Source organism: Diabrotica virgifera, chromosome 8, assembly GCF_917563875.1.
Source record: "Diabrotica virgifera virgifera chromosome 8, PGI_DIABVI_V3a".
In the NCBI taxonomy this organism is placed as follows: Eukaryota; Metazoa; Arthropoda; class Insecta; order Coleoptera; family Chrysomelidae; genus Diabrotica; species Diabrotica virgifera.
In genome coordinates, this window is record NC_065450.1 from 83,100,335 (window position 1) to 83,124,505 (window position 24,171).

The 24,171-nt window shown below is 34.2% G+C and overlaps 1 protein-coding gene across 1 annotated transcript; it reads left to right on the plus strand.

Moving 5' to 3' along the window:
• Positions 1-13,104: 13,104 nt before the first annotated feature.
• Positions 13,105-14,022, plus strand: LOC126890194 (uncharacterized). Its single transcript, XM_050659047.1, has one exon. The coding sequence runs from the start codon at positions 13,105-13,107 to the stop codon at positions 14,020-14,022; it is 918 nt and encodes a 305-aa protein (XP_050515004.1).
• The last annotated feature ends 10,149 nt before the right edge of the window (positions 14,023-24,171 follow it).

Below are 24,171 nucleotides of genomic sequence, written 5' to 3' on the forward strand. Positions count from 1 at the left end.
ACTCTCTAATTTACTCTGCCATTAGTACAATTAAACCAAACACTCCTTTTAATTCATAGTAAATTAAATTTTCAACAGCACAGTTGGACTTACTTCAATTTGAATAGGAACCGCATTCATCAATATTTGAATTATGTATAGGTGGCTGCATAGATTCTGGCTAATTCTCATTATAAAAATCATTTCATACTCCACGTTCATCTTACATATTCAAGATACTTACTTAAATGTAATTATAGCCACAACTTTGTTGATGTTTGTTATTACTATGTAAATTTTCATTAAATATTTTACAAACAATTAGTTGGCTGTCGTAATACAGGGTAAATTCCACGTCGCGTTGTCCATCTGTCTTTTGACACCTTTCAGAAACATCACTCATTTCGCATTCAGTTGCCATTAAGTCATTGAAATGTGATCAACTCAATTTGGATCCCACGTGTTGGGTAACCTGTATACTTTACCTTAGGGCATTATCCTGTTTGCCATATGACCATCACAGGCCTTTTTATTGAAGTATGCACTTTTAAGGCATCTATATTTTATGTAAAGGGTTTTTACCCAGATATTTTTCTTTTGTGGCTCAGCTAGCATCCAGTTTGTAAGTATAACCAACTTGCTCTAACCTTTGTCAAAATTTAAATACTAACTTTATATTCATTAAATCGGTTATACTTATTTTTAGATCGAACACTGATGATGATTTTTTATAAAAATCGAAAACGTTTTGTTGTGATGTAGCCCTTTTAAGGGATTTTTAATAAAAAAAATTTTATACCTTTTACAAAGGATTTCTTTCCAATTTTGTGATTGATGTTATACAGCCAACTACAGGAAAACCTTTTCTTTTCCTTGTGGATTTTTTAATTTTTTTTTAGGTTTTTTGGACCATTCTGGACAAAAAAGATCTCTTATAATTTTTCTCTAAAGTTGATCTTTTTCGAGTTATAAGAAATTTAAAATTTGAAAAACGCGAAAATGGTCATTTTTAAGACTTAATAACTCGGTTAAAAATTATTATTATGAAAGTCAGAAAGTGACTAAATCAAAGTTTAAAGTCGCCGCTACATGATCCTGAAGAAATCTGTGTCATTAATTTACTACTAAGCTGTTATTTTTAATTAAAAACAATGAGCGGTTAGATCGTATTGACGCAGCTGTAAATGTGAGTGCGAGTAAGATGCACAATTGGACTGCTATGCTGGAATGGCTTGTCTCTCGCACTCAGCATTTACAGCCACCGCACACGTGCATGGCGCTTACTATTATTACTTAAAAATAACAGCTTAGTAATAAAATAATTACAAAAATTTCTTCAGGATCTTGTAGGGGGGGCTTTAAACTTTGATTTAGTCATATATTGACTTTCATAATAATAACTTTTAACCGAGTTATTAAGCCTTGAAAATTGTTTATAAATCGAAAACGATCAACTTTTTTTGCCCAGAATGGTCCAAAAAATTAAAGAAAAAATTGTTCGGGCCAAAAATATTGATTCTTGCAATTTGATTAGAAAAAATTGTTAAAAAAAATTGGCCCACTTTTCATGTGGGCGACTTTTGAACCTTATTCTGAGATGTCTCACTTATGTGATTATGCAAAAAATCTCATGGGAATATTTTTCACTTCGAACCCGCCGTTTTCGCCTTGTCTATCAACTCAGTAAAAATTTAATTGCCTGTGTTATATTTGCCGGAAATATAACAATTTTAAAAATAAAACACGGGTTTTTACGTAATGAATCAGTAATGTTTCATAGCAATCATGGAAAATTGATTTTCTTTGAGATTGAACATACATTTAGACGAGCGATATAGGATGTGGGGGTTGTGAAATCGAGGTCAAAAATAAAAGACAGACAAGTTACTTATTCGGATTAAAAACAGTCATTTGAGGATTACACTATACATCATAGTTGTTTGTTTCCAAAGATTTACGTTTTAATATTTATGATTAATTACGTTTTTTTCTGAAAATGGGATATGGTGGTATTTGGAGCCTGATCATAATTAATTAGTTTTTCTAATTAGATAAAATATATTCATAATGAAAACGTGATAATGTTGGGTATTTAATAATAAAATAAATTTAAAAATAATATTATTTTTAACATAATATATTATGTGATTAAAGCTTAGTAATAATATGATATATACTCGTATCACAGTTTTTATAACTAAAACTAACTGAAAAACTGCCATCCATTTACAACTCATTTAGGTATTTTAATAATAGTTTTTCTTCATTTGTAGCAATAATAGTCCAGAGAAATAAGAATTTTCTCAGGACACTCAAATATCCAGGTAGCTGATTACTTTTTTAGTTATTGTAGACCTACAGGAAGAAAACCTACCTATTTCATGCCTAGAGTTCGCGTCCGTTTTTATTCATTAACAAATTAGTGGAAAAAACGCGATTTCTTCGATTTTGTTGCACCCATTAAAAAGCTAAATAGTTGACATAAAATTATAAAATTTGATTGTATAGAACAATGAAATAGGTTAAAAATGCCGAATTTTGAATGTTAATAAGTCAATTTGTTGCATCGCAAATTGCAAAACAAATGAAAATCGACATTTGTTAATAACTTTTAAAAAATTTAACTTAGAACATTAGGGTTTTACTAAAAGTGGGGTATTGGGGTATTTAACAAATCTTCCAAATTTGAGGCATATCCATTAATTAGTTTAAAAGTTATTCTATTTGTTTATCCCAGAGACCTTTGGTTTGCAATAACATAAGACAGAAAATAATGAAGATAAGGCAATTCTGCGTATGCCAAATGAAAGTAGAAGAGGGATTTGTATTTCTTTAACGGTTTATATTTTTTTATATCTTTAACGGGTTTGTGTTTTCTATCTTGTTTATTTTATGTTTAGTTTTTTTTTGGTTCTTTGCTACATTGTTGTTAAGACTTTTTTATAAAATAAATTACCAATAATAATGGTCATTTTTCTTATGACTGTCATTTTTTTATTAACTTAATTTTTTTTATTTAATCCACCTACATTTCATATAATTTTACAGAGTAATTTGGCTATCAGTTAGTTCCTGTTTGATTGTATCTACAAGGTCGGTGGCGCTCAAAATCCCGACAGCCGAAATCCCGACAGCCAAAATCCCGACGGCCAAAACACCGACACACCAGAATCCCGACACGCCAGAATCCAGACAGGCCAAAATCCCGACATGCAACAATCCTCGCATAAGTAAAAATTCCGACGACTACATTTTGAATATGTATTGTTTCCATTTCAAATGCAATACCAAATCATATTATAGAGTATTGAAATTGAAAACCTATTACTTACTAATAAGTACGGGTTCTAATTATTATGTATTTTAAAAGAAAAAATTATAAACACTTCATTTTATAATATAAAAGCTATACTTACTGAAATGGTAAACTTGAATTCAGGATTTGATTATACCTACATATACTATATTATTGGACTATATATTGGCAAAAAGATAATTTAATTCATATACGAATGTTAGAAATTTTATTTAGAAAATCAGTTCATATTAAATGGTAAATACTTTTGTTTAGTAACAAAAAATAAAAAACAGATGGCCACAAACAAAAAACAAGAAATAAATATGTTAAAAAGTAACTTATCAAACTTGTCGGGATTCTGGCCTGTCGGGATTTTGGCCTGTCGTGATTCTGGCGTGTCGGGATTTTGGTGGTCGGGATTGTGGCTGTCGGATTTTGGCTATCGGGATTTTGGGGTAGACCCCTACAAGGTAAGGTAAGGTAAGGTAAAATCCTAGGTTGGCGTAGGTTGGCGTCCAACTTTTCGTTTTCTTCTTCGTCTTCTTTTCAATTTTCTTCAACTTCTTTACCTATCGACCCCCACCTATCCAAATACTTTAAAGAACAATGGAGCATTTTTGCATATATGTCGGGGCCTTCAGGCTGTTGCCACTTTATAGGCACCTAAGGTTGAAGCATGGTTGCTTCTAAAAAAAAGGTACAACTGATATAGAATGTGTTTTATACGAGAGCTAACACAAGAGAGAGAGAGAGAGAGAGAGAGAGAGAGAGAGAGAGAGAGAGAGAGAGAGAGAGAGAGAGAGAGCGAGAGAGAGAGCGAGAGAGAGAGCGAGCGAGAGAGAGAGCGAGCGAGAGAGAGAGCGAGCGAGAGAGAGAGCGAGCGAGAGAGAGAGAGAGAGAGAGAGAGAGAGAGAGAGAGAGAGAGAGAGAGAGAGAGAGTGATTACTGTTGACGATGTTCGTTTTCGTATTGAGTTTAAACCCAAAGCAAGGTTCGCGTATTTTGCCTTCAACCGCAGATGCAAGTAATTACGAAATTAATTGCACAGTTTCTTGCGCAAGAACTTGTGCAATAAGTTGCAACTAACTTTCTGCTATAAAGTGATTACACGGTGCAACAATTGCATAAACTGACATGAAATAAACAGAAATTTCTTTGACAGTTAACAGAGAAGAAACTCTCAAATCAAAAGTCTTATTTGATTTAACCTTAATCTGCTTTTATTTCAGTTTCTATTTATAGTTGTTACATTTCCTTAAATTCTTGTTACTTAAACAAAGGTCAAAATTTCACTTGTTCATTGATTATTTGACATTTTATTGTACTTTTATCATTACCTCTGTTAATTATCACAATCTTATTCCGCGTCCGCATTGGTAAATTTTTCATGCATACCATCTGTTCGTCGCAAATATTTGCGTGTTCGAAGTAAATTGTGCTGGTGTGGACGTGTTCGTCGCATAAATCGGACGCAAGAATTTTCGACGCACACAACGCACACGCTCCATCGGTTATCGTTTTCGAGTGAAGATCAAATGATTTGAGCATCGCGTTCTCTCTGGTAAAAATTTGCGACGCAAATTTTTGCGACGCAAATTGTTGCGACGCAAATTCTTGTGACGAACTTTTAGTGCAATACTCACGAAAAATTTACTAATGCGGACGCGCCATTACCTTATTACAATTAAAATAAAATTTGTAAACAATCAAACTTGGAAGGATGACAGAATATCAATGTCTTCAAAAGTTGACAGAAAAGTAAAAAAAAATACGAAGGGTTTAGCCTTAAAAGCAAAAGTTATTAAAAATATATTCAAATTGCAGAAAAAATTGCATGAAAAATAGCACAGCTTCTATTTAGCTGCAACTTCTTGATGCAATAAGTTGCAGCAACTTTTCTGTGCAATTTTCGTATGACATGGTGCAATTTCTATTGCTGCAAGAACTTGTGCAATAAATTTCGCAATTACTTGCAACGTGTAAAGTGGCTATTAGAGAGTAATTAGTGGTCTGTGATATAGATCGAGATAGCATTGCGCATTGCTTCATCTTAGCAATAATTGTCTGTAATGGATGGGATAAAATTAGGTAGGGATGAACTAGGTACTTTACTCAGGGTTGGCTTAAGAATTGTTTAAAATTGAGAATGAAAATTAGTAAAATCATACAGCAAAAAATATAAGATTATTTTTTGCATGTGAAAAATTTAACAAACCCGATAACCATTTTTATATGAGCCTAGATCCTGCGCAGGTCCATGAATTTTAGAATGTTCTCGGTTTTCCAGCATTTGTATGTGGTCTCATTTCATTTTAACTTATTTTCAATAGCACCAGCAATGGTCGTTTGGAGCTGCCTCCAAGTATCTTGGATGCTTTTCTCAGTTTTTATTTTTTGAGTGCTGTCCAATTTCTTATTACATTATCAAAACATTATCTACAGTTAAGCTTAAAAATTTAAAAACGTCGGCTTTGGTAAGTTTTTATTTAGTACAATATCCTTGAATATTTGGTTAATAATGATGTAATCTATTTGGTTCCAAATACTTATATCTGTATTAAAGCTCCATGTATATATGGTTTTTGTGAGTTGTTTATAATGTGTGTTAGTTACAAATAAATCTTCTTCGTGACAAAATTGTATTAACCGATCTATGTGTTCCCTCGTTTGGTATTCCCAAACCATAAGTATGATAATATCTGTTAATTTTGATCTTTATTGATATCACTATAAAAGTTTTCTACTTCTTTGCCAGAACTATTGCAAGTAGGATCATAAACATGTATTGGACTTAACTATTACTAGTGGCACTGTATTGATCGATAAAAAGCAATTATATTATCTCAAATGGGTATACAATTATGGTAGGGGAGCCCAAGCGGGGATTTTTGCAGTTACTCGAGCGCGTCAGATTATTATATGGGGAGAAACCTGGTAGACTGCAGATGTACCATATATTGGCTCTTAACACAGGGGAATACGTTAAGGGGGGCCCGAAAAATAAAATCTATCCTTAAAAAAACTCGAAATTGTCAGATTAACATAAGGTAAGTTAAGTACATGCAAAAGAGGGTATATTTAAAAAATCTGACGATTTGAGCCGGGCGTAAGGAAATGGGTGAGCCCCAAAGTTTCACAAGAAAAAAGCGAATATTTCGTGAAATTAATGACAGCTTGAAAAACTAAAAAATATATGCTCAATATTTTTTAAAAATCTATCGAATGATATACGACTTCCCACGGAGAGGGGTGGGGGTAAATTTAATATTTTAAATAAGAATCCCGCGATATTTCGCAAAATGAACATTAGATCGAAAAACTGTAAAATAAACTTATTCAATATGTTTGAAAAACCTATCGGATGGCACCAAACACAACCCCACACGGGAATGGGGTGGGCTATTTTAAAATCTTAAATAGGAGCCCCATTTTTTATTGCAGATTTGGATTCCTTACGTAAAAATAAGTAGCTTTTATTCGAAACATTTTTTCGAATTATGGATAGATGGCGTTATAATCGGAAAAAACAATTGTTGGAAATGAAAAATGAAATTAAAAAATGGCAAGCGCCGACTAAAATGGAAAACTTTACTTAACTTTTTTTGGTTTCAGGACCTACTCTTCACAACCCAATAGGTCCCCAAAGCGCTCGAGTAACTGCACATTTAGCATACTTTCCTCCCCTACCATTATGTATGTAGTTGAAACACTGATAAATTTTCTGAATAAACTGATTTATTCTGTATGTATCTCTTTATATTGCCTTTTGCCAGGAACTCTACATAATTCCAGTGTGGCGTATTCTGTTTAACGGAATATTAAATGTCATGTTCTTCTATTCATTTTACTCCTGTGTTTGGCCAACGCATCTCGCTGATTCCCATAATGTCTATTTTGAGTCGTTTCATCTCTCGGACGTACCTATTATGTGTTTTTGTACTTTAAAATAACCTGCGAACATTTGAAGTTGCTACCTTTCTTCTGAAAGATCCGGGAATTCTTAGCACCTCCTACCCATTGAAGGTCTGCTCGGGATTATGGGCCATGATTTGATTTTTATCGATCATGATAAAGATTTTCTGGGAATGTCCATATGGATCCTTAATGCAGTATAGTGCAATTTCTCGTTGCCTCCTGCATAGCCATGTCACTGAACTTGAGACGTAGTTGTATCCGACTTTAGGAATAATTTCTCTTTTTAAAGTCAGTAAAAAGCCCTTATGCTTATTAGTTCCTGAACGCTAAGTTGTTGGCTAACAAAAGGGGATTACTTAGACCAGTAATCATTTGATGTTTTCTATTATCTTGAAAATTGGATGCTTGAAAATATTTGTGGGTACTTGGTAAGGAAATGGTTGGGATCATGACTTCTCTTTAGGAGGTCGGGAGATAGCGCTAGATTGACTCGACAAAATCTAGACCCTAAGGTAGGTCTGTCTCATAATGAAGTCTTCTTCTTCTTCTTTTTCTTCTTCTTCTTCTTCTTCTTCTTCTTCTTCTTCTTGTGTAGACATGAGTCTGTCTGTGTTTTAATCTGCCTCCAGTAAGTTCTCACTCCATAGTTTTCGTAGTCATCTTTCTATTAGGGAACCGTCTCTCGCCGTCCTTACTACTCTATTTGTCATCATTCGGCTTATGTGGTCATTCCATTCTACTCTTCTATTCATCCAGTTATTAATGTTGTCCACCTTGCGTCTCTGTCGTATATCTGCATTTCTAGCTCTATCCCATAGTGTGTTACTATCGATTTTTCGAAGTGTTTTCATCTCTGCTGTTTCTAGCATTATTTTTGTCCTCTCTGTATCAGGTCGTGTTTCTGCCGCGTATGCTATTATTGGTCTGATGACTGTTTTGTAAATTCTGCCTTTCACTTCTTTTCCGATATGTTTATTTCTCCATATTGTTTCATTCAGGCAACCTGCGGCTGTGTTTGCTTTATTTACCTGATCTTCCCTTCTGTTTCGAGCTTTCCCTAGCTAGATAGTGTGATGCCTAGATATTTAAACTCGATGACTTGTTTTATTATCTGACCCTCCATCTCTAATTTACACCTTATTAGATTTGCTGTAATAACCATGCATTTAGTCTTTTTGGGAAAATTAACATGTTAAATTTTCTAGCGGTTATATTAAGTTGTTGCAGCATACGTTGTAAATCATCTTTGCTTTGAGAGATTAGTATTGCATCGTCTGCATAGCAGATTATTTTAAGTTGTTTTTCTCCCATTTGATATCCTTTTTTTTTTCTTACTTTTTTTATTATTTCATCCATGATTAGGTTGAACAATAGAGAACTCATCGAGTCTCCCTGTTTTATCCCATTGCCACCTTCAATTGGGTCAGTTAGTTCTTCATCTACTTTTACTTTTTTTGTGTTGTTCTGGTATATTCAGATACTTTCGATCGTTTTAATTATTCCATTCCAGAGGTACCTCTCATGCGTACAATAAATGGATATATTCCAATAAATGGAAACCTCCTCATAATTAAGTCGTATGAGAGTATCTACCCGCTACCTGCTTGGTGTATTTACTGAACTTATATTCCTTAATCTTGTTTAACTCGTTAAGCCTCAAACGTTACACGCGCTCCTTTCTTCTTAAACCACACGTGGTCATATGCTTAAATATGATAATATACTGTAATCCAAATTAAGTCTAAGAAATGGATCACCTGTGGCACTTGTAGATTTTTATAACCTTTTTCCCTGGAGAATGTCTTAAGTAGAACAACTAGAATCCACACTAAACACCAAAAAATTCAAAGAGTTAAATTTTATTTTTAAGAGTTTCTACAAACTAAACACTACTAAAATGTATCAAGAAAGTAACCCTGTTAGAATACTATTTGCAGAAGGGCAAATCAAATATGAAATAATAGTTACCACGGAATTAGATAATATTGTAGAAAATAGAAATATTGTACCAACATGGATGCAAATCAACGTATGTATGACCAAAGACGACATAAATTAAGATTCAAAATATTGCAAGGAAAAAGACTAGAGTTAGAGAGAAAACACAACTAACAAAGGCAAAGAGAAACTTGATTGTACACATTTTATGGAGTTTATACTAAAAGTGCAAGTCTGCCTCTGACGTGAGAAACCAGAAATTTGGCATATTGTCCACATAACCTTACTACTGGCCCAAATTTAAACATAACACAAAATTACGAAAAGAAATTCTAAAGGCATTTAATACACCCTGCAAAATGGTCCCTATCGTCTACTCCATCTACCATATTCCAAGTTGACTTTTTACATTAACTTTGTCAAATGCATTATTCCCAGAGGAAGGTCAGAGCGAGACGGAAAAGTGAGTGGACTTAGCTTTTTAGCATGTGCGGGCATTTTGAAAAGAGTTCCAGTATAAGGGGTTTTCCCTCTCTGTTCCTCTTTTTACCGGATCCACTTCAATTAGTTATAATGTGATTTGGCTCCCAGAAAAGACTTCGTTATGTTTTGATGAGGCTGACCATTCTTTTCGTCGGGGATACTCGATAAAACCAGGAGTGTACTTAGAGTTTTAAAGTGCGATTTACTAAATTTTATATCATTATTTTTAATTACAGAATATAAATGAAATTATTTTCTACTAGTATAGAAGTCAGCATGGCCGTCGATATACAATGATGAGCGCGCTAATAACCGGCAAAATAGCTCAAAAGATGGAAAATGTATTAAGAGGATGGGTACGTATTTTCAGCTGCAATGCTATTCAAATGGGGATTCATTTTTTTCGAATCCTGAAAAAACTAATAAGTATTTTTGAAAAATTTAATCGCAGAATGAAAGATTACGTTATTAGTGAGGGCCGAAAGTCCCTGAGAACTTCTATAATGTTTATTTTAATAAGTTACAGAAGTGAAAAACTAAGAGAAAATTTATTGTGATTTTTAATTTTAAATATCTGTCAGCAAATTGTCAGACACTGCCGTCAGTGAAAATTTTAAATATTTGACGTGGCATCGGGAATATTTTGAGTTGTTGATTAAATAATATTGATATATAGTGTTTTTGATAAATAATTGATTTAAGACGTGAACATAATAAAAAGTTATTTATTGTGTATTATTTGTGGAAGATCAAAGCAAAGAATACATCAGGATAATATATTCTGTGATCCAAGTATTTTGTTGTTAAAGATGTTTAAAATTGTAAGCGTTCCATAGTAACAATATATTATTAAAAAATCACTTAACACTTATCCTCTTTTCTCGATTAAGTATTAGTTTTTGTTGTACATATAAATTATTACAATCACTGAAGAGATAGTTATTGAAAAAATTATCAGTAATAATTGCACAAGAGCTCTACAATTATCGAATTTTCCCTGAGTGACACTTTGACAATTTTAATTTCACGACCCAAAGGGGAGTGAAATTATGTCAAAGTGTCACGAGGGCAAAAATTCGAAAATAATTTTAGAGATCAAGTCCAATTTTTTGCGATTATTAATTTAATGAATAAAACTGTTTAAGACCAAAATTTTATTGTAATTTATTTATGTAAGTACAAATTAATACAATTAAACACACAGTTGTTATAAATATTTGCCGGTTGAAAGTCATCACGTTTATAATTTTTAAAATATTAATTGTCCTTAATGTCACCGAATGTATTTTTTCGTAGCAACGAAGGGCATCTGACGTAATATACTTAACGACGGGATATTATCAAAAATTATCAGTTTAATTTTTATTTCTGTAGCTTTCTGTTGGTCAGAATCTCGTATGAATGAAATGATCACATTTATTAACTGAATTAATAATTTGCAATTATACAATAAATAACAGTGATCCAAGAACATTCAAAAACCATCTCTTTAAGTTAATGATGACATTTTCAAGTAGAATGACATTCTAGTAATGTTTACATATCCATACCAGTGTGAATTTTACTACACGTAATTTGCCGTGTAAAGAGAGAAAAAGTAGGGATAGCTGTAAAATATTTGCGAATTATGTACCCAGGGCCTTTAGTTGTGAGATAAAAAGAAATGCAACTAGTGGAGCTGGGATTTTATCGATATTAACTTATAATTTATGTTACCATTATGGATAGTTTCCACCTTTATACCTTTAAACGTCAGCTAGATAACTTCGGTTATAATTCTACGCGTGACGTTCTTTCAAACCTAGTTTTAATAAGTTATGTATGTCTTCTTCTTCTTTTGTTTATTGGCCTCTACCTGCATGGGTATTTGGCTAGTCCATCGTCTTGGAATAAAGGACAAATCCCTCATTCACCTACAATTTACAGTTGATATAGGACATATAACACAGGTAAAAACTTTTCTCTTACAGGGATAACTGCCGACCATTACACAATCTGCTTCTACCTCTTCTTCTCGTTATTTAGTTAACTGGAAGTTTTGAATTGTCATAGGACAAATACAACAAAGGCAAAAACCTTTCTAGCTCAGGGACAACTGCCGATCATTACAGGATTTCGCTGGTGTAAGCTGGGCGAATTATTCAGAGGGATATAACCCGATAAAGGAAGAAGAAGAAGAAGATAATTACGAGATTGCGTAATGTGGGCTCGGTTAGTTAAAGTGAAGAACCCAGATGATTACAGACTGTTTATACAAAAGATTGTATTGTTATTTTACCCAGATTTGAATTATCTATTCGTATGTAATTTTTGACATATTGTTCAAATTACTTCTTCTTGTTTTAGTTTCATGGCCTCCACCTCTTAGGTACTTGGCCAGTCCTCGTATTTAGACTGTAATTGGAAGGGAATCCTCTTTTCAAAGGGTCTGGATTTTTCCATATTCCCTTCTTTAAATTCATTGTAATATGATTTTCAAATAACTATTTTATATTTTAATTTGAAATATTGTTAAAAATTGATTGATTTTTCTTAAGATTTGGTCATAAATATTATGTAGGAGATTTTGTATTGAAATTATTGTTCAAATTATTTATTATTTTATCCATTCATTTCCAATATTTTGCTTTCCTCATAACTACGTATGACGTTAACATGACATTAACATTTTTTTTTTGATTTCGCATAAACTAAAAATCAATTGAAGACAATAAAGTAAAATAAAAACAGTTTAATGAGTAGTAATTTTTTATTCTAAAACTAACTTAATTTCTACCATGATTTTAGACGTCTCGCATTCACTCATGTCAATAAAGAATTGTCGAGGTTTGTTTCAAATCCCACATTTGTGACTTTTTTTTGCAATAATTAAATATTAAAATTTGAAATTATTGAGTTATTAACTCTAAATTGTAGATGACTAAGGGATTTTTCTTTTATTCTGACAGCATGAGCTGGCCAAAATACCCATGCAGGTAGAGGCCAATAAACCAAAGAAGAAGAACACATACATAACCTGATAAAATTGAGTTTGAAGGAACGTCATACGTAGAATTAGAATTGGGCGTGGGTGTGATTATAGGTTTTGTCAGAAAAATCTTAAATCATCGCGTTAAAATTGTTATAAATTAAGTAATTATACTGTAGATATAGTTAGTTAGTGTTTGAACATTAATTTAGTAGTTAAGTTAAAAGTTAAAACGGGATAATACGTTAGTAGTGAATAAGAAATACTAAGGACCTTTCTGTAAGTTTTGCCTTTATATATTCATAGTAGCAGTAGTATAGCAGAGTAGAGGCTGGCTTAGGAGATGGACACAAACTCTCCCGGTCCCCCTGACAAAGGGGGCGGGATCTATGCTTTGCTTTCATTGAACTCGCAAAATTTTTTAAATTCCATACACATGCTAGCCCCGAGACATAAAAATAATATTAATTTAATAGAAAAAGAACTCTGTGCTTTAAAAAATAAATTTTAAAACGATCAGATCATGCTAACAGAAGTTAATAACCTATCATCTAGGATTGAAAATATTAGTAGAAGAAAAGTTGAATACAAGGACACTGACTTCGGCCCATTCCTTATTATGATAGAGAGTGACAAGGGAAAAGCAGGTAATATCCATCCTATGGATATTGGGAAAGTATTTCATACAATGGGTACGACTGGAATTAAAGAAATTAGTAGAAAAGGCATGAATAGAATTGGAGTAATTTTTAACACCTCCAAACAGGCAAATATGGCACTAAATAGCACAGAAATTCTTGAGAAAGTATTTCTTGCTTATATACCTCAAAAAATGCTAACATCAAGGGGTATTATTAGAGATGTAAGTATAAATATTTCAATGGAAAACATAGTTAACGACAGTAAATTACAAAAAAACGGGAAAATTATATCGGCCAGAAGACTTAACAAAAGAGTTTTAGATAGCAATGGGACCGTTACATACATTCCAACAGGAACTGTACAACTACTCTTTGACGTAAGAACTCCCCCTAAAGAAATAATTATCTATTTAAACTTGGTAACAGTAGATCCATACATCCCTCCTGTGCAGCAATGTTTCAAATGCCTAAGATTTGGGCACTCACAAAGACAGTGCAGAGGAAAAGCAAGATGCCCGAAATGTTCCGATGAACATACATTTCAAAACTGCACAGTTTCTGTACCAAAATGCCTATACTGCGATCTCGAACACCTTGCCACAAATAAAATTTGCAAAGAATTCGAAAGACAAAAAAAGATAAATGAAGTAATGGTCTTCCAAGATCTCACCTTTTTTGAAGCTGCCAAGCTGTTTCCCCAAATTAAGGAAAAGCCAGAAAATTCGAGAATGTTTCAGAGAAGTAGGGATTTTCTTTCTTTACTATCCAGTTCACCCAGAGCATTTACTCAAGCACTTTAAAAATCCCCATCCTCCACTTCCCATTTCCAGAGTCAAAGTCATGTGATCCCAGTTAAAAGGAAAAATAAAGTAATTCTTAAAGACATTAGTTATGACAAAGAGGCGCATAAAGCTTTATTAAATGAGGATCTAAGCAGAAATTTACCTAGATTACCGATTTTAAACAAATTAAATGATTCACAAAAGTATATGGGATCACAAGGCCCAAGTTTTGCACTTTCATTAACTAGCAATCCTGTACATTCTCAGGATAGTGTATTTTCAAAAAACGTTGATTTAACCTCTGATAATAATATGGATTTTGCAGGTTTTGATGAGTCACATAATACATCTAATTTTATTAAAAGTAGTGTTGACTGAATTGTCATTTATTTCTTACAGATAATATAATATATTATTTTTTATATTAAAAAGAAAAAATAATAATAATAGTAACAAATTGTATATATAGTTATTATATTTAATATTTTGCATTGGAATATTAATGGTTTCTTTAACAATAAGCAAGATCTAATGGTGTTTCTTAACGAATATGATGTTAATATCATTCTTCTAAATGAAACACATCTGAAATTTTCACAGCATTTGCATATTCCCAATTTTTACTGCTATAGGGATGATAGGATTGATGGATGGGGTGGAATAGCGGTACTTATTCATCAATCTCTGGCAGCTGATAGGATAGACATTTCACATATTCACTTGCCTGAAAAATGGCAGGCTATCATTGTCAAATTTGAAAAAAAATTTATTATAGGATCGTATAAGACACCAGATGTTCGTTTTCGTAAGGAGATCTTTAGAGAATTGGTTCAAATGTGTGATAAACCGTTTTTCTTCATAGGTGACTTGAATTGCCAACATTCTTTATGGGGTTCATCATCTAACAAACCGAACGGCAATCGTCTTGCAGATCTTTTGGAGGAGGATAACTTGTGTTTTCTCAATACAGGTGAGGCGACAAGAATTTCACCGCCTGACTCAAACAGTGTCCCTGACGTAGCTATAGCATCTCTAGGTTTGGCTGTGGACTGCCTTTGGGAAGTTTTTCCAGAGATAGGAGCAAGTGATCACTTTCCTTTTGTAGTGTGTTACGGGCAGGATAGAAATAGTCCCCAAAGAAATGACCCTCTTCAAGATCGCAGTATCTTTAATGTGAAAAAAGCCAATTGGGAACAATTCAACCAATATATTGAGTCTAACATTAACAACATTCCTAATGAGAATTTCAAAACCTAATATTAGACGCAGCAAACAGGTTCATCCCTAAGAAAAAGCGTGTTAGATTCCATAAACCACAATTACCTTGGTGGGATGAAGAGTGTTCAGTTTTAATTAAATCAAAGAGGGAGGCAGTCAAGAAGTTCAAACAGGTACCTTCTTTAGAAAACTTCATTAATTTTAAAAAAATTAGGGCACATTGTAAAAAAGAACTTAAATCCAAAAAGAAAAAATCATTTGTTATGTTTTGTTCCACAATTTCCCCTGATACTCCAATATCAGTAATGTGGAGAAAAGTGAGAAGTTTCCATAAGGCTTTCACTAAAGCCTCAGTTAGAACTCCTAGTAATTCATCGTTAGGGGAGGAAATGCTTTGTTCATTGACTCGACCTGTATTTGAGGACATTGCGTCTCACCCAGTGAAATCTAATACTATCGAGTGTGAACTCTTCACTTTAAACGAACTTTCAATGGTTTTGGTTGAACGAAAGGATACTGTGCCGGGCCAGGTTGGTATAACATTTTCTATGTTGCAACATCTTCCAGAGTCAGCAATCAAGTTCCTGTTAAAATTTTTCAATTTATGTTTAAAGGAGGGAATGCATGTTCCCACTTAATGGAAATCACAAACAGTGTGTCTAATTCCCAAACCCAATAAAAATATAAATTGTCTTTCGGGCTGGAGACCAAACGTTTTATCATCGTGTGTTAGTAAACTTTTAGAGAACATGATAAAAATAAGGTTAGATTGGTATGTAGAACATTTTATGATACTATCGCCTTTCCAGACTGGCTTTCGTAAAGGTAGAGGGGTGTCTGAAAACTTAATTCATCTGGTCAATGAAATCTCAATGAATATCTCAAAAAGGAAACCAGCAGCTGCTGTTATGTTAGACATTTCTTCTGCATATGATAAAGTGTCAATCATCCAATTATTGGACGCTTTGGGAGATCTCAACTTGCCATGGTTACTTATTGAGTTGGTTAAACATTTATTGACTAATCGTTTGGTGTCTGTTCGTGATCCTATTTCCTTAAATCTGCTAAGACCATGAACTACCAATGTGGGCCTTCCTCAGGGTTCCCCTTTGAGTCCAGTACTATTTAATATTGTCATCAATATAATCTCATTTTGTGTGCCAGAGGATGTTCTAATTACTCAGTGTGCAGACGATGTTGCCCTCTACTGCTCCGGCAACAGCTGGGTGGGTGTTGTGGAAAAATTAAATGGTACAGTAGAAAGTATTTCTAATAAACTTCATGATATGGGAATGTGTCTGTCATCTAGCAAAATTCAAGCAATTTTTTTTAATAGAAATAGGAATAATATTCCGAATTCACTAATATCAGTGAATAACACACGTTTAGATTGGAAACAAGAAGTTTCTCATTTGGGAGTTATTCTAGATAGTTCCCTTTCTTGGAGAAGTCAAATTGAAAAGATGGCATTGAGGGCTTCCAGTGGAGTCAATATTATTCGTTGTTTGTGTCGAACTTGATGGGGAGCACATCCTGCAACTTTACTCACTCTATATAAGGCATACATTAGATCACATCTTGACTATGGATCCATTTTTCTGGGAGGTTGTGCACGTTCTCTACTTGCAAAATTGGATAAGGTTCAGTATAGAGCTCTTAGAGTGGTGGGGGGATTTATGAGGTCTTCTCCAGTTCATATAATTTTGTCAGAGTGTGGAGAAACACCGTTAGATCTCATAAGAATATGGCTAGCATCTAAATTCATTTTAAAAGTAGTAGCCTATTACAACCCAATATATGCCTCAATTGAGCAATTTCACAATGTCTTTCTGGGTTGCTTTAGTTTTTGGAGAAGAAAATATTTCCCACCAATACTGGCTGCTTTCCAGAATACTTTACATGAAATTCATGAGGTAGCACATAGCTCCTTATTTCCTTGTCACTCCTTTCTACTTAATATTCAGATTTCTCCTATGGCTTATGAAACTGTCAATATGGGCAAAGAGGCAAATAACCAAACCAAGTTTATGGAATGGTACCTCAATAACTGGTCGGAATATAAACTTATTTTCACAGATGGATCCAAAGATAAACAAGGTAATGTAGGTATTGGGATATACCTTAACGAGAGAACACAGTTAACAGCAAGATTACCATCCGCTAATTCAATTTGCTCAGCAGAAGTATTTGCCATTAAAAAAGCATTGGAGTTAATCCAACAGAATAATTTTACAAAGTGCCTCATCTGTAGTGATTCTAAGAGTGCTCTAGAAAAAATCACAAGACCAAGCTACAAGGCGGCAATAGACTCACAAACTCTCCAACTAAAACAAAAACTATGTGAATTTGATGACCAACATAGAGAAATTAAATTTGCATGGATTCCAAGTCACACTGGAATTATTGGGAATGATAGAGCTGACCATCTTGCGAATCTTGGAAGAAAGCTGCCTATTAGTGAAGAACCAAAGGCCCCCTTTAAAGATTTTCAAATTAAATATAAAGAAAACTTATGGATTGGTTGGGAAAATCGATTCCAACAAATAGGACAGGCAAAAGGAATTACTTATTGCTCACAAGTTGCAGTTCCATATAAAAAGGCATGGTTTACAAAATTTCCCAACCTGGGGAGAGGTATAATCACACAAATGTGTCGTATGAGAACTGGACATTGTAGTGTTCCTGCACATTTATTTAGATTGAAGGTAGTGAATTCAAACCAGTGTTTATGTGGCAGTGTAGGAACTTTACAACATGTTTTATTGGAATGTACTAGGTTCCAAAGAGAGTCCCAGTTGCTTAGAAGGGAACTAGAAGGTGATCCGACATTAACTGATGTGTTGTTTAAAAATTTAAACTCAAAGACATTAATCGCAGTGCAAAAGTTTTTAACATCAACAATGACTCGTGTGTAGCTTGCTTAAAAACTTTATGACTTTATGCTTGCTTGCAATGCATGTGCTTTGTGCTTAGTGCGATTTTGCGTGGTAGTACTAGAACTAGACCATTAATAGTAGAACTTTAGTTATGGAACTTATAAACAATTACAAAGTTTTTTTTATCTCTTAATTATTTCAGATTCAGGAGCTATGAGCTTAAGCCCAGATGTACCTCAGGTACGGCTCTTGAATATTCAAGTCTATATTCACGGATCCTGGCCGGATAGCCCTGGCAGCTAAGGCCATTTAAATGAAGAGAAGAAGAAGAAGAATAAGAATTATGACCTAAGTTAACTAGCTGACGTTTAAAGGTATAAAGGTGGAAACTATCCATAATGGTAATGTGAAATATAAGTTAATACCAATAAAATCCCACCTCCAGTAGTTTCATTTCCTTTTATCTCACAACTTAATACATTCTCTATCTTTTGAGCTATTTTGCCGGTTATTAGCGCGCTCATCACTGTATAAACACGTTTTTTTCTTTCGATTTTCTATTTGCTACCTTCTCGTTCCATCAATATAATATTTTACTGTTTGTATAAGTTCATTCGTTAAAAAAAATAAAAAGCTCTGCATGGTCTAATAAAACCTAATATGCAACCATCGGATATCAAATTTTATCAATATTATACGAGGTATGTAAAAAAACATGAATTTCGCTCAAGAGTAGAGTACTTTTATATTACACAATATCGAAAATTGTTATTATGGAAAGTTGTTTGGAATTCAAGCTATGTTTTAATATGAAACTATATCCTTCTAATTGAGAAAAAGTAGGTCAGATGGCCAAGTTGTCTGAGGCGCTTGATTAAAAAATCTATTGGATATGCGATCGAGGTTCACGCCCCGGCCGGTTAATAGTAAAGTAAAAAGATTAACGTTGTAGTATAAAATTCTAAGAATCTACGACTTAGTCTGGAATAAGCTGATATCTGATCGGTCCATGGGAAAGCGGTATGATACGGAATAAGGGCTTGCAGCTCAGTGATACTCCTCCATAAATCCCTACCGGGAGGGTGATGACGCCTAATAACGGTGTATATGTTACCGGCCAAACCCGATTTCAGGACAAACTAAAACTAGTTTGTCCTATCGCGCGTAGGCCAAACCAGTTTGTCCTAGGCCAAACTAGTTTATCCTGATATAAATACATACACTTCAGGCCAAACTAGTTTATCCTGATATAATAAAGACTCACACTTCAGGATAAACTAGTACGGCCTAGTCTAAACAATTTAGCCGAGTCGAAAGTAATTTAGCGAACATGTCAGGACTATTACATGCAGGGAATTTCCAAATCACGCCCCAACAGGGATGATAAAAAAAATTATACATCGATATATTGTATCATATGATACATCGAATGAAAAATGATTATTTTTCCAAGAACAAAGTATTTTATTCAATTTATTATTTATATTAAGCCGTACTAGTTCGCTGAATTACTTTCTTCTTCGTGGCTTTTTCCCATTGTGGGTCTTCCATAGCACTCTATTCTCCCAGTCGCCATTTCTGAGGTCTCTATCTATCATAGCATTTCCTATGTAAGTTTTCCATCTCACAGCAGGTCTTCCTGTTCGTCTTCTTCCCCGCGGGTCCCACTCCAGTAATCTTTTCGGCCACCTGTGCTCCGGCATTCTTTGTACATGCCCATATCATTTCAGGGCTCTACCTTTACTACAACAACTTTGTTGTAATTGAGTATTCTACTTCTATTCTGTTTCATATTTCCTCTGTTCTTATTCTATCCTACCTGGTGATTTGTAGACACCTTCTCATAAACTCCAATTCAACTGTTTAGGCTAAACTAGTTTATCCTGATATAAAAACATTCACTTCGGGCTAAACTAGTTTGGCCTGGAATGTATGTATTTATATCAGGATAAACTAGTTTGGCCTACGGGCGATAAGACAAACTAGTTTGGCCTAGGCCATACTAGTTTATCCTAACGCGCTTAGTCACAGGCACAGACGATCACAGAGGGGTACAGACGTCATCAGAGACACGCTAACAGAAGACACAGACGGTACCTGAGACGTACAGACGTCATCAGAGACATGCTAACAGAAGGCACAGACGACCACAGTGACGTACAGACGTCATCTTCTAAACCGCTTTTAATGTAACAGCAGAGGGTAGCAGAGGGTAGCAGAGGGTCACAGAGGGTACCAGAGATGTACATACGTCATTAGAGACACGCTAACAGAAGGCACAGACGATCACATAGCGGTATCAGGGGTCAGCAGAGTGTAGCAGAGCGGAGCAGAAGGTAATAGAGATTAGCAGAGCGCAGCAGAGGATAGCAAGTCGAATGTCACGTAAATGTCACGTCATTCACGTCATGTTTCACGCCAAATGTCACGTCCTGTGTCAAACGACACGTCCTGCGTCGAATGTAACGTCATTCACGTCACGTCACTCACGACACGTCCTTTACGTCATATTTCACGCCAAATGTCACGTCATTCACGTCACGTCATTCACGTCACGTCATTCACGTCACGTCATTCACGTCACGTCATTCACGTCACGTCATTCACGTCACGTCATTCACGTCACGTCATTCACGTCACGTCATTCACGTCACGTCATTCACGTCACGTCATTCACGTCACGTCATTTATGTCAATTTATTCACGTCACGTCATTCACGTCAGGTCATTCACGTCACGTCATTCACGTCACGTCATCCACCTCACGTCATTCACGTCACGTCATTCACACGTCACGTCATTCACGTCATATTTTACGTCATTCACGTCACGTCATTCACGTCCTACGTCGAATGTCGGACGGAAAACTGAACAACGTCATATAAATGTCACGTCATACGTCAAATGTCACGTTCTGTTAGGCACTATACGGAAAAGAAGAAGAATTGACAGTTAATATTGAACGTTGACAGAAGAAGAATTGACAGTTGGCTTCTGTGTCGCCACCGCTTTCATTTGACACCCCAGACGTCAAAATCGGACCAATAGCAACGAAGGTATGCTGTAATGCCGTTTTGGCAATGCCGCCATCTTGAAAAAAGAAGAAGAATTGTCAAATAATATTGAACGTTGACAGAAGAAGAACTGACAGTTGGCTTTTGGCTTCTGTGTCGCCACCGCTTTCCAATTAAGCCGAAGATATGCTGTGCCAATGACAACGAAGATATGCTGTGATGCCGTTTTGGAACTGCCGTCATCTTTGTTTTTTGTCTCAACTTATTCTTTACCCCCTCCCCGTTCCAACGAGCCCTCTTACGCTACAATCGGACCAATAGAAACGAAGATATGACGTAATGCCCTTTTGGCATAATCTGATGCGCACGCCACATACTGCGTTCAACCCCATTTTTCATCCACTTTCCAACGATATGTCACACGTCATCCTACGTTAAGCCGTTTGGTATTTATTAATATTTAAGGGTTGCGATTTAGGGGTTGCGCCAGAAACCGCTTTGTCTATCTACTCATATACATACAGAGTTGGGATAAACTATGGAACCAAGCAAATATCTTTGAAACAGAAAGAACAATATTTATGAAAATTTGCATGCAAGTTCAGTGACGCAAAAGGCATCTGATGCCATATTTTTTTTAATACTCCACTTCCGGTCTCACCGAAAATACCTTTAACTTATTTACTTTAAATTGGACACCCTGTATATTTCTGCAGATTTTAAAAGAACTTGTTATTTTTAATTCATACATACCAAGTTTGGAAGAAAAAACTATTAAAACAAGAAATAAATCTCTTTGCAGTTAAAAAATAGGTTAATTTATTTAAGTTAGACCAATGATATTAAAAATTTAAAAAATAATTTCAAATGTTGAAAATATTTGCTGTTCACCTCCTGATAACGTGCAATAAATTCGTGAGTCACTTTTTGCAAGATTTCTCCACGTATTAGTTCACATTCATAAATTATTCTTTTTTCTCAAATCCTGCAAGCATGTTGGTTGCCTTAAGTAAACACGTGATTTTATATAACCCAAAGAAAAAAATCTAACGGGTTGAGGTCCGGAGAACGAGCGGGCCACTCTTTGAATTCTCTACGTCAAATCCATCGATTTGGAAAATTCACTTCCAAAAAATGAAAATTTGCCACAACTGATTATCATTAATATTTCAATACGATCTTTTTCACTTAAATGAACCATTTTTTAATACAACCTATTTATATCAATTAGTTCAGTAACAGTTTTGCCTACTATACTAAATTCCAATAAGTCATGCAGTGCATGTAAACAAACATTTTAGTCTACAGTATAGATGGTGCTCGTTTATTTCCTACTACGTTGTATTAATACAAAAAATGATTTAAAGACACTTTTTAACAAATTTTTTCTACCAAATTTGGTATGCATTAATTAAAAATAACATGTTCTTTTAAACTTTAATTACCCGCGCATAAAGTTATAACATAACTACATGCGTGGCGTACTTTATACGCCACAAGAAAATCCACTTAAAAACAGGGGATTTGTTTAATATTTTTATTACACTTAGGGCCGGTTGTTCGAACGCTAATCAACAATGATCATTATCAAATAATTAATTACTGTCAATGTAAATTGTTAAAACATAATTAATTACAATTCTGAGACTATAATCAATTAATATAACAATAATTATTAACATAATTAATAATAAATCTCATAATTGTAATTAATTATGTTTTCAGCAACCCAAACAAAGTTGACATTGACAGTTTTGGTGACAGTAATTAAATATTTAATAATGATCATTGTTGATTAGCGTTCGAACAACCGGCCCTTAGTTGTTTGTTATAAAACTTATTCGGCATCAGTGTATACTTGAACTTCCTTCTCAGTAGGCCAATTGGGATTTATAACTGGAATCTGATTCCATGATAAATAAAATTACTAATAAAAATTTTTTTGAAATGTGATTTTTTCACATGAGAAAAAGTATTGTTTATAAAAAAAATATATTTTGTGCTGTAATGACTAAAAAACAACTGAAAGATGTACTTATATCACTACTTATATTATTATAATCGTGGCGTATATTGTCCACCACTGGAAACAACAAATAATAAACTGTAAATTACAATCTTCCCAAAACGCCGATTATAACGAAACTCAAACCAATTGTAAATCACATTCCAGTGAGAAGTTAGAGAGATAAACAATGTCAAAAATTAAATTTATCTACTCTACGTCATATTATGTATAAGTTTTTAGTTTGTGAAAACTATCATTATAGATACAAGTGCGTGAAGGGTTTAAAGTGTGCGTGAAGTAACAATGTATCTTAAATGGGATTTTTTTCGCACACCTTCAATGGGTTTTTCGGCACACTTTCATATAATCAAATATCCTTAACTTTCGCGTTGTCATGGTGATGACAATATGAGCAATGACTTACAACAAAATTTTTGACAGTTTTGTGGTTTGAAAGTAGTTAGGATTTTTAAATGTCAAAGTTCTAAAAATTGTAGAATAGAAATGAATTCCAGTGACGAAGAATTACAGTTTCCTTATTGGTTTATCGTAGATAAAATATTGTATGAAACTGTGCGTGAAGTACTTCTTGCGAACTTACGCGATGTATAGCACTCGCCCCGTTGTCGCTCGTGCTCTAAATATCGCGTGCGTTCGCAAAACGCATACTTCACGAACTGTTTCATAAATAACTATTTTAAATATATTTGCAGTAGAATTCTTATATCTGGCGTACAAAATACGCCAGCGCGTGTAGTTCAAGGGTAAAATCCGCAAAAATATACAGGGTGTCCTATTTAAATTAAATAAGTTAAGGGTATTTCCGGTGAAACCGGAAGTGGAGTAGTAACAAAAAATATGGCAATTTATGCCTTTTTTCACTGTATTTGCATGCAAAGTTTGATAAATATTGTTCTTTTCGTTTCAAGGATATTTGCTTGGTTCCATACTTTATCCCAACCCAGTATATACACTACTCCAAGGAATTAACGCACCACCTTAAAAATGGGTCATTTTTGATGTCTCTAATTTACTAAACCTGTTATCCGAT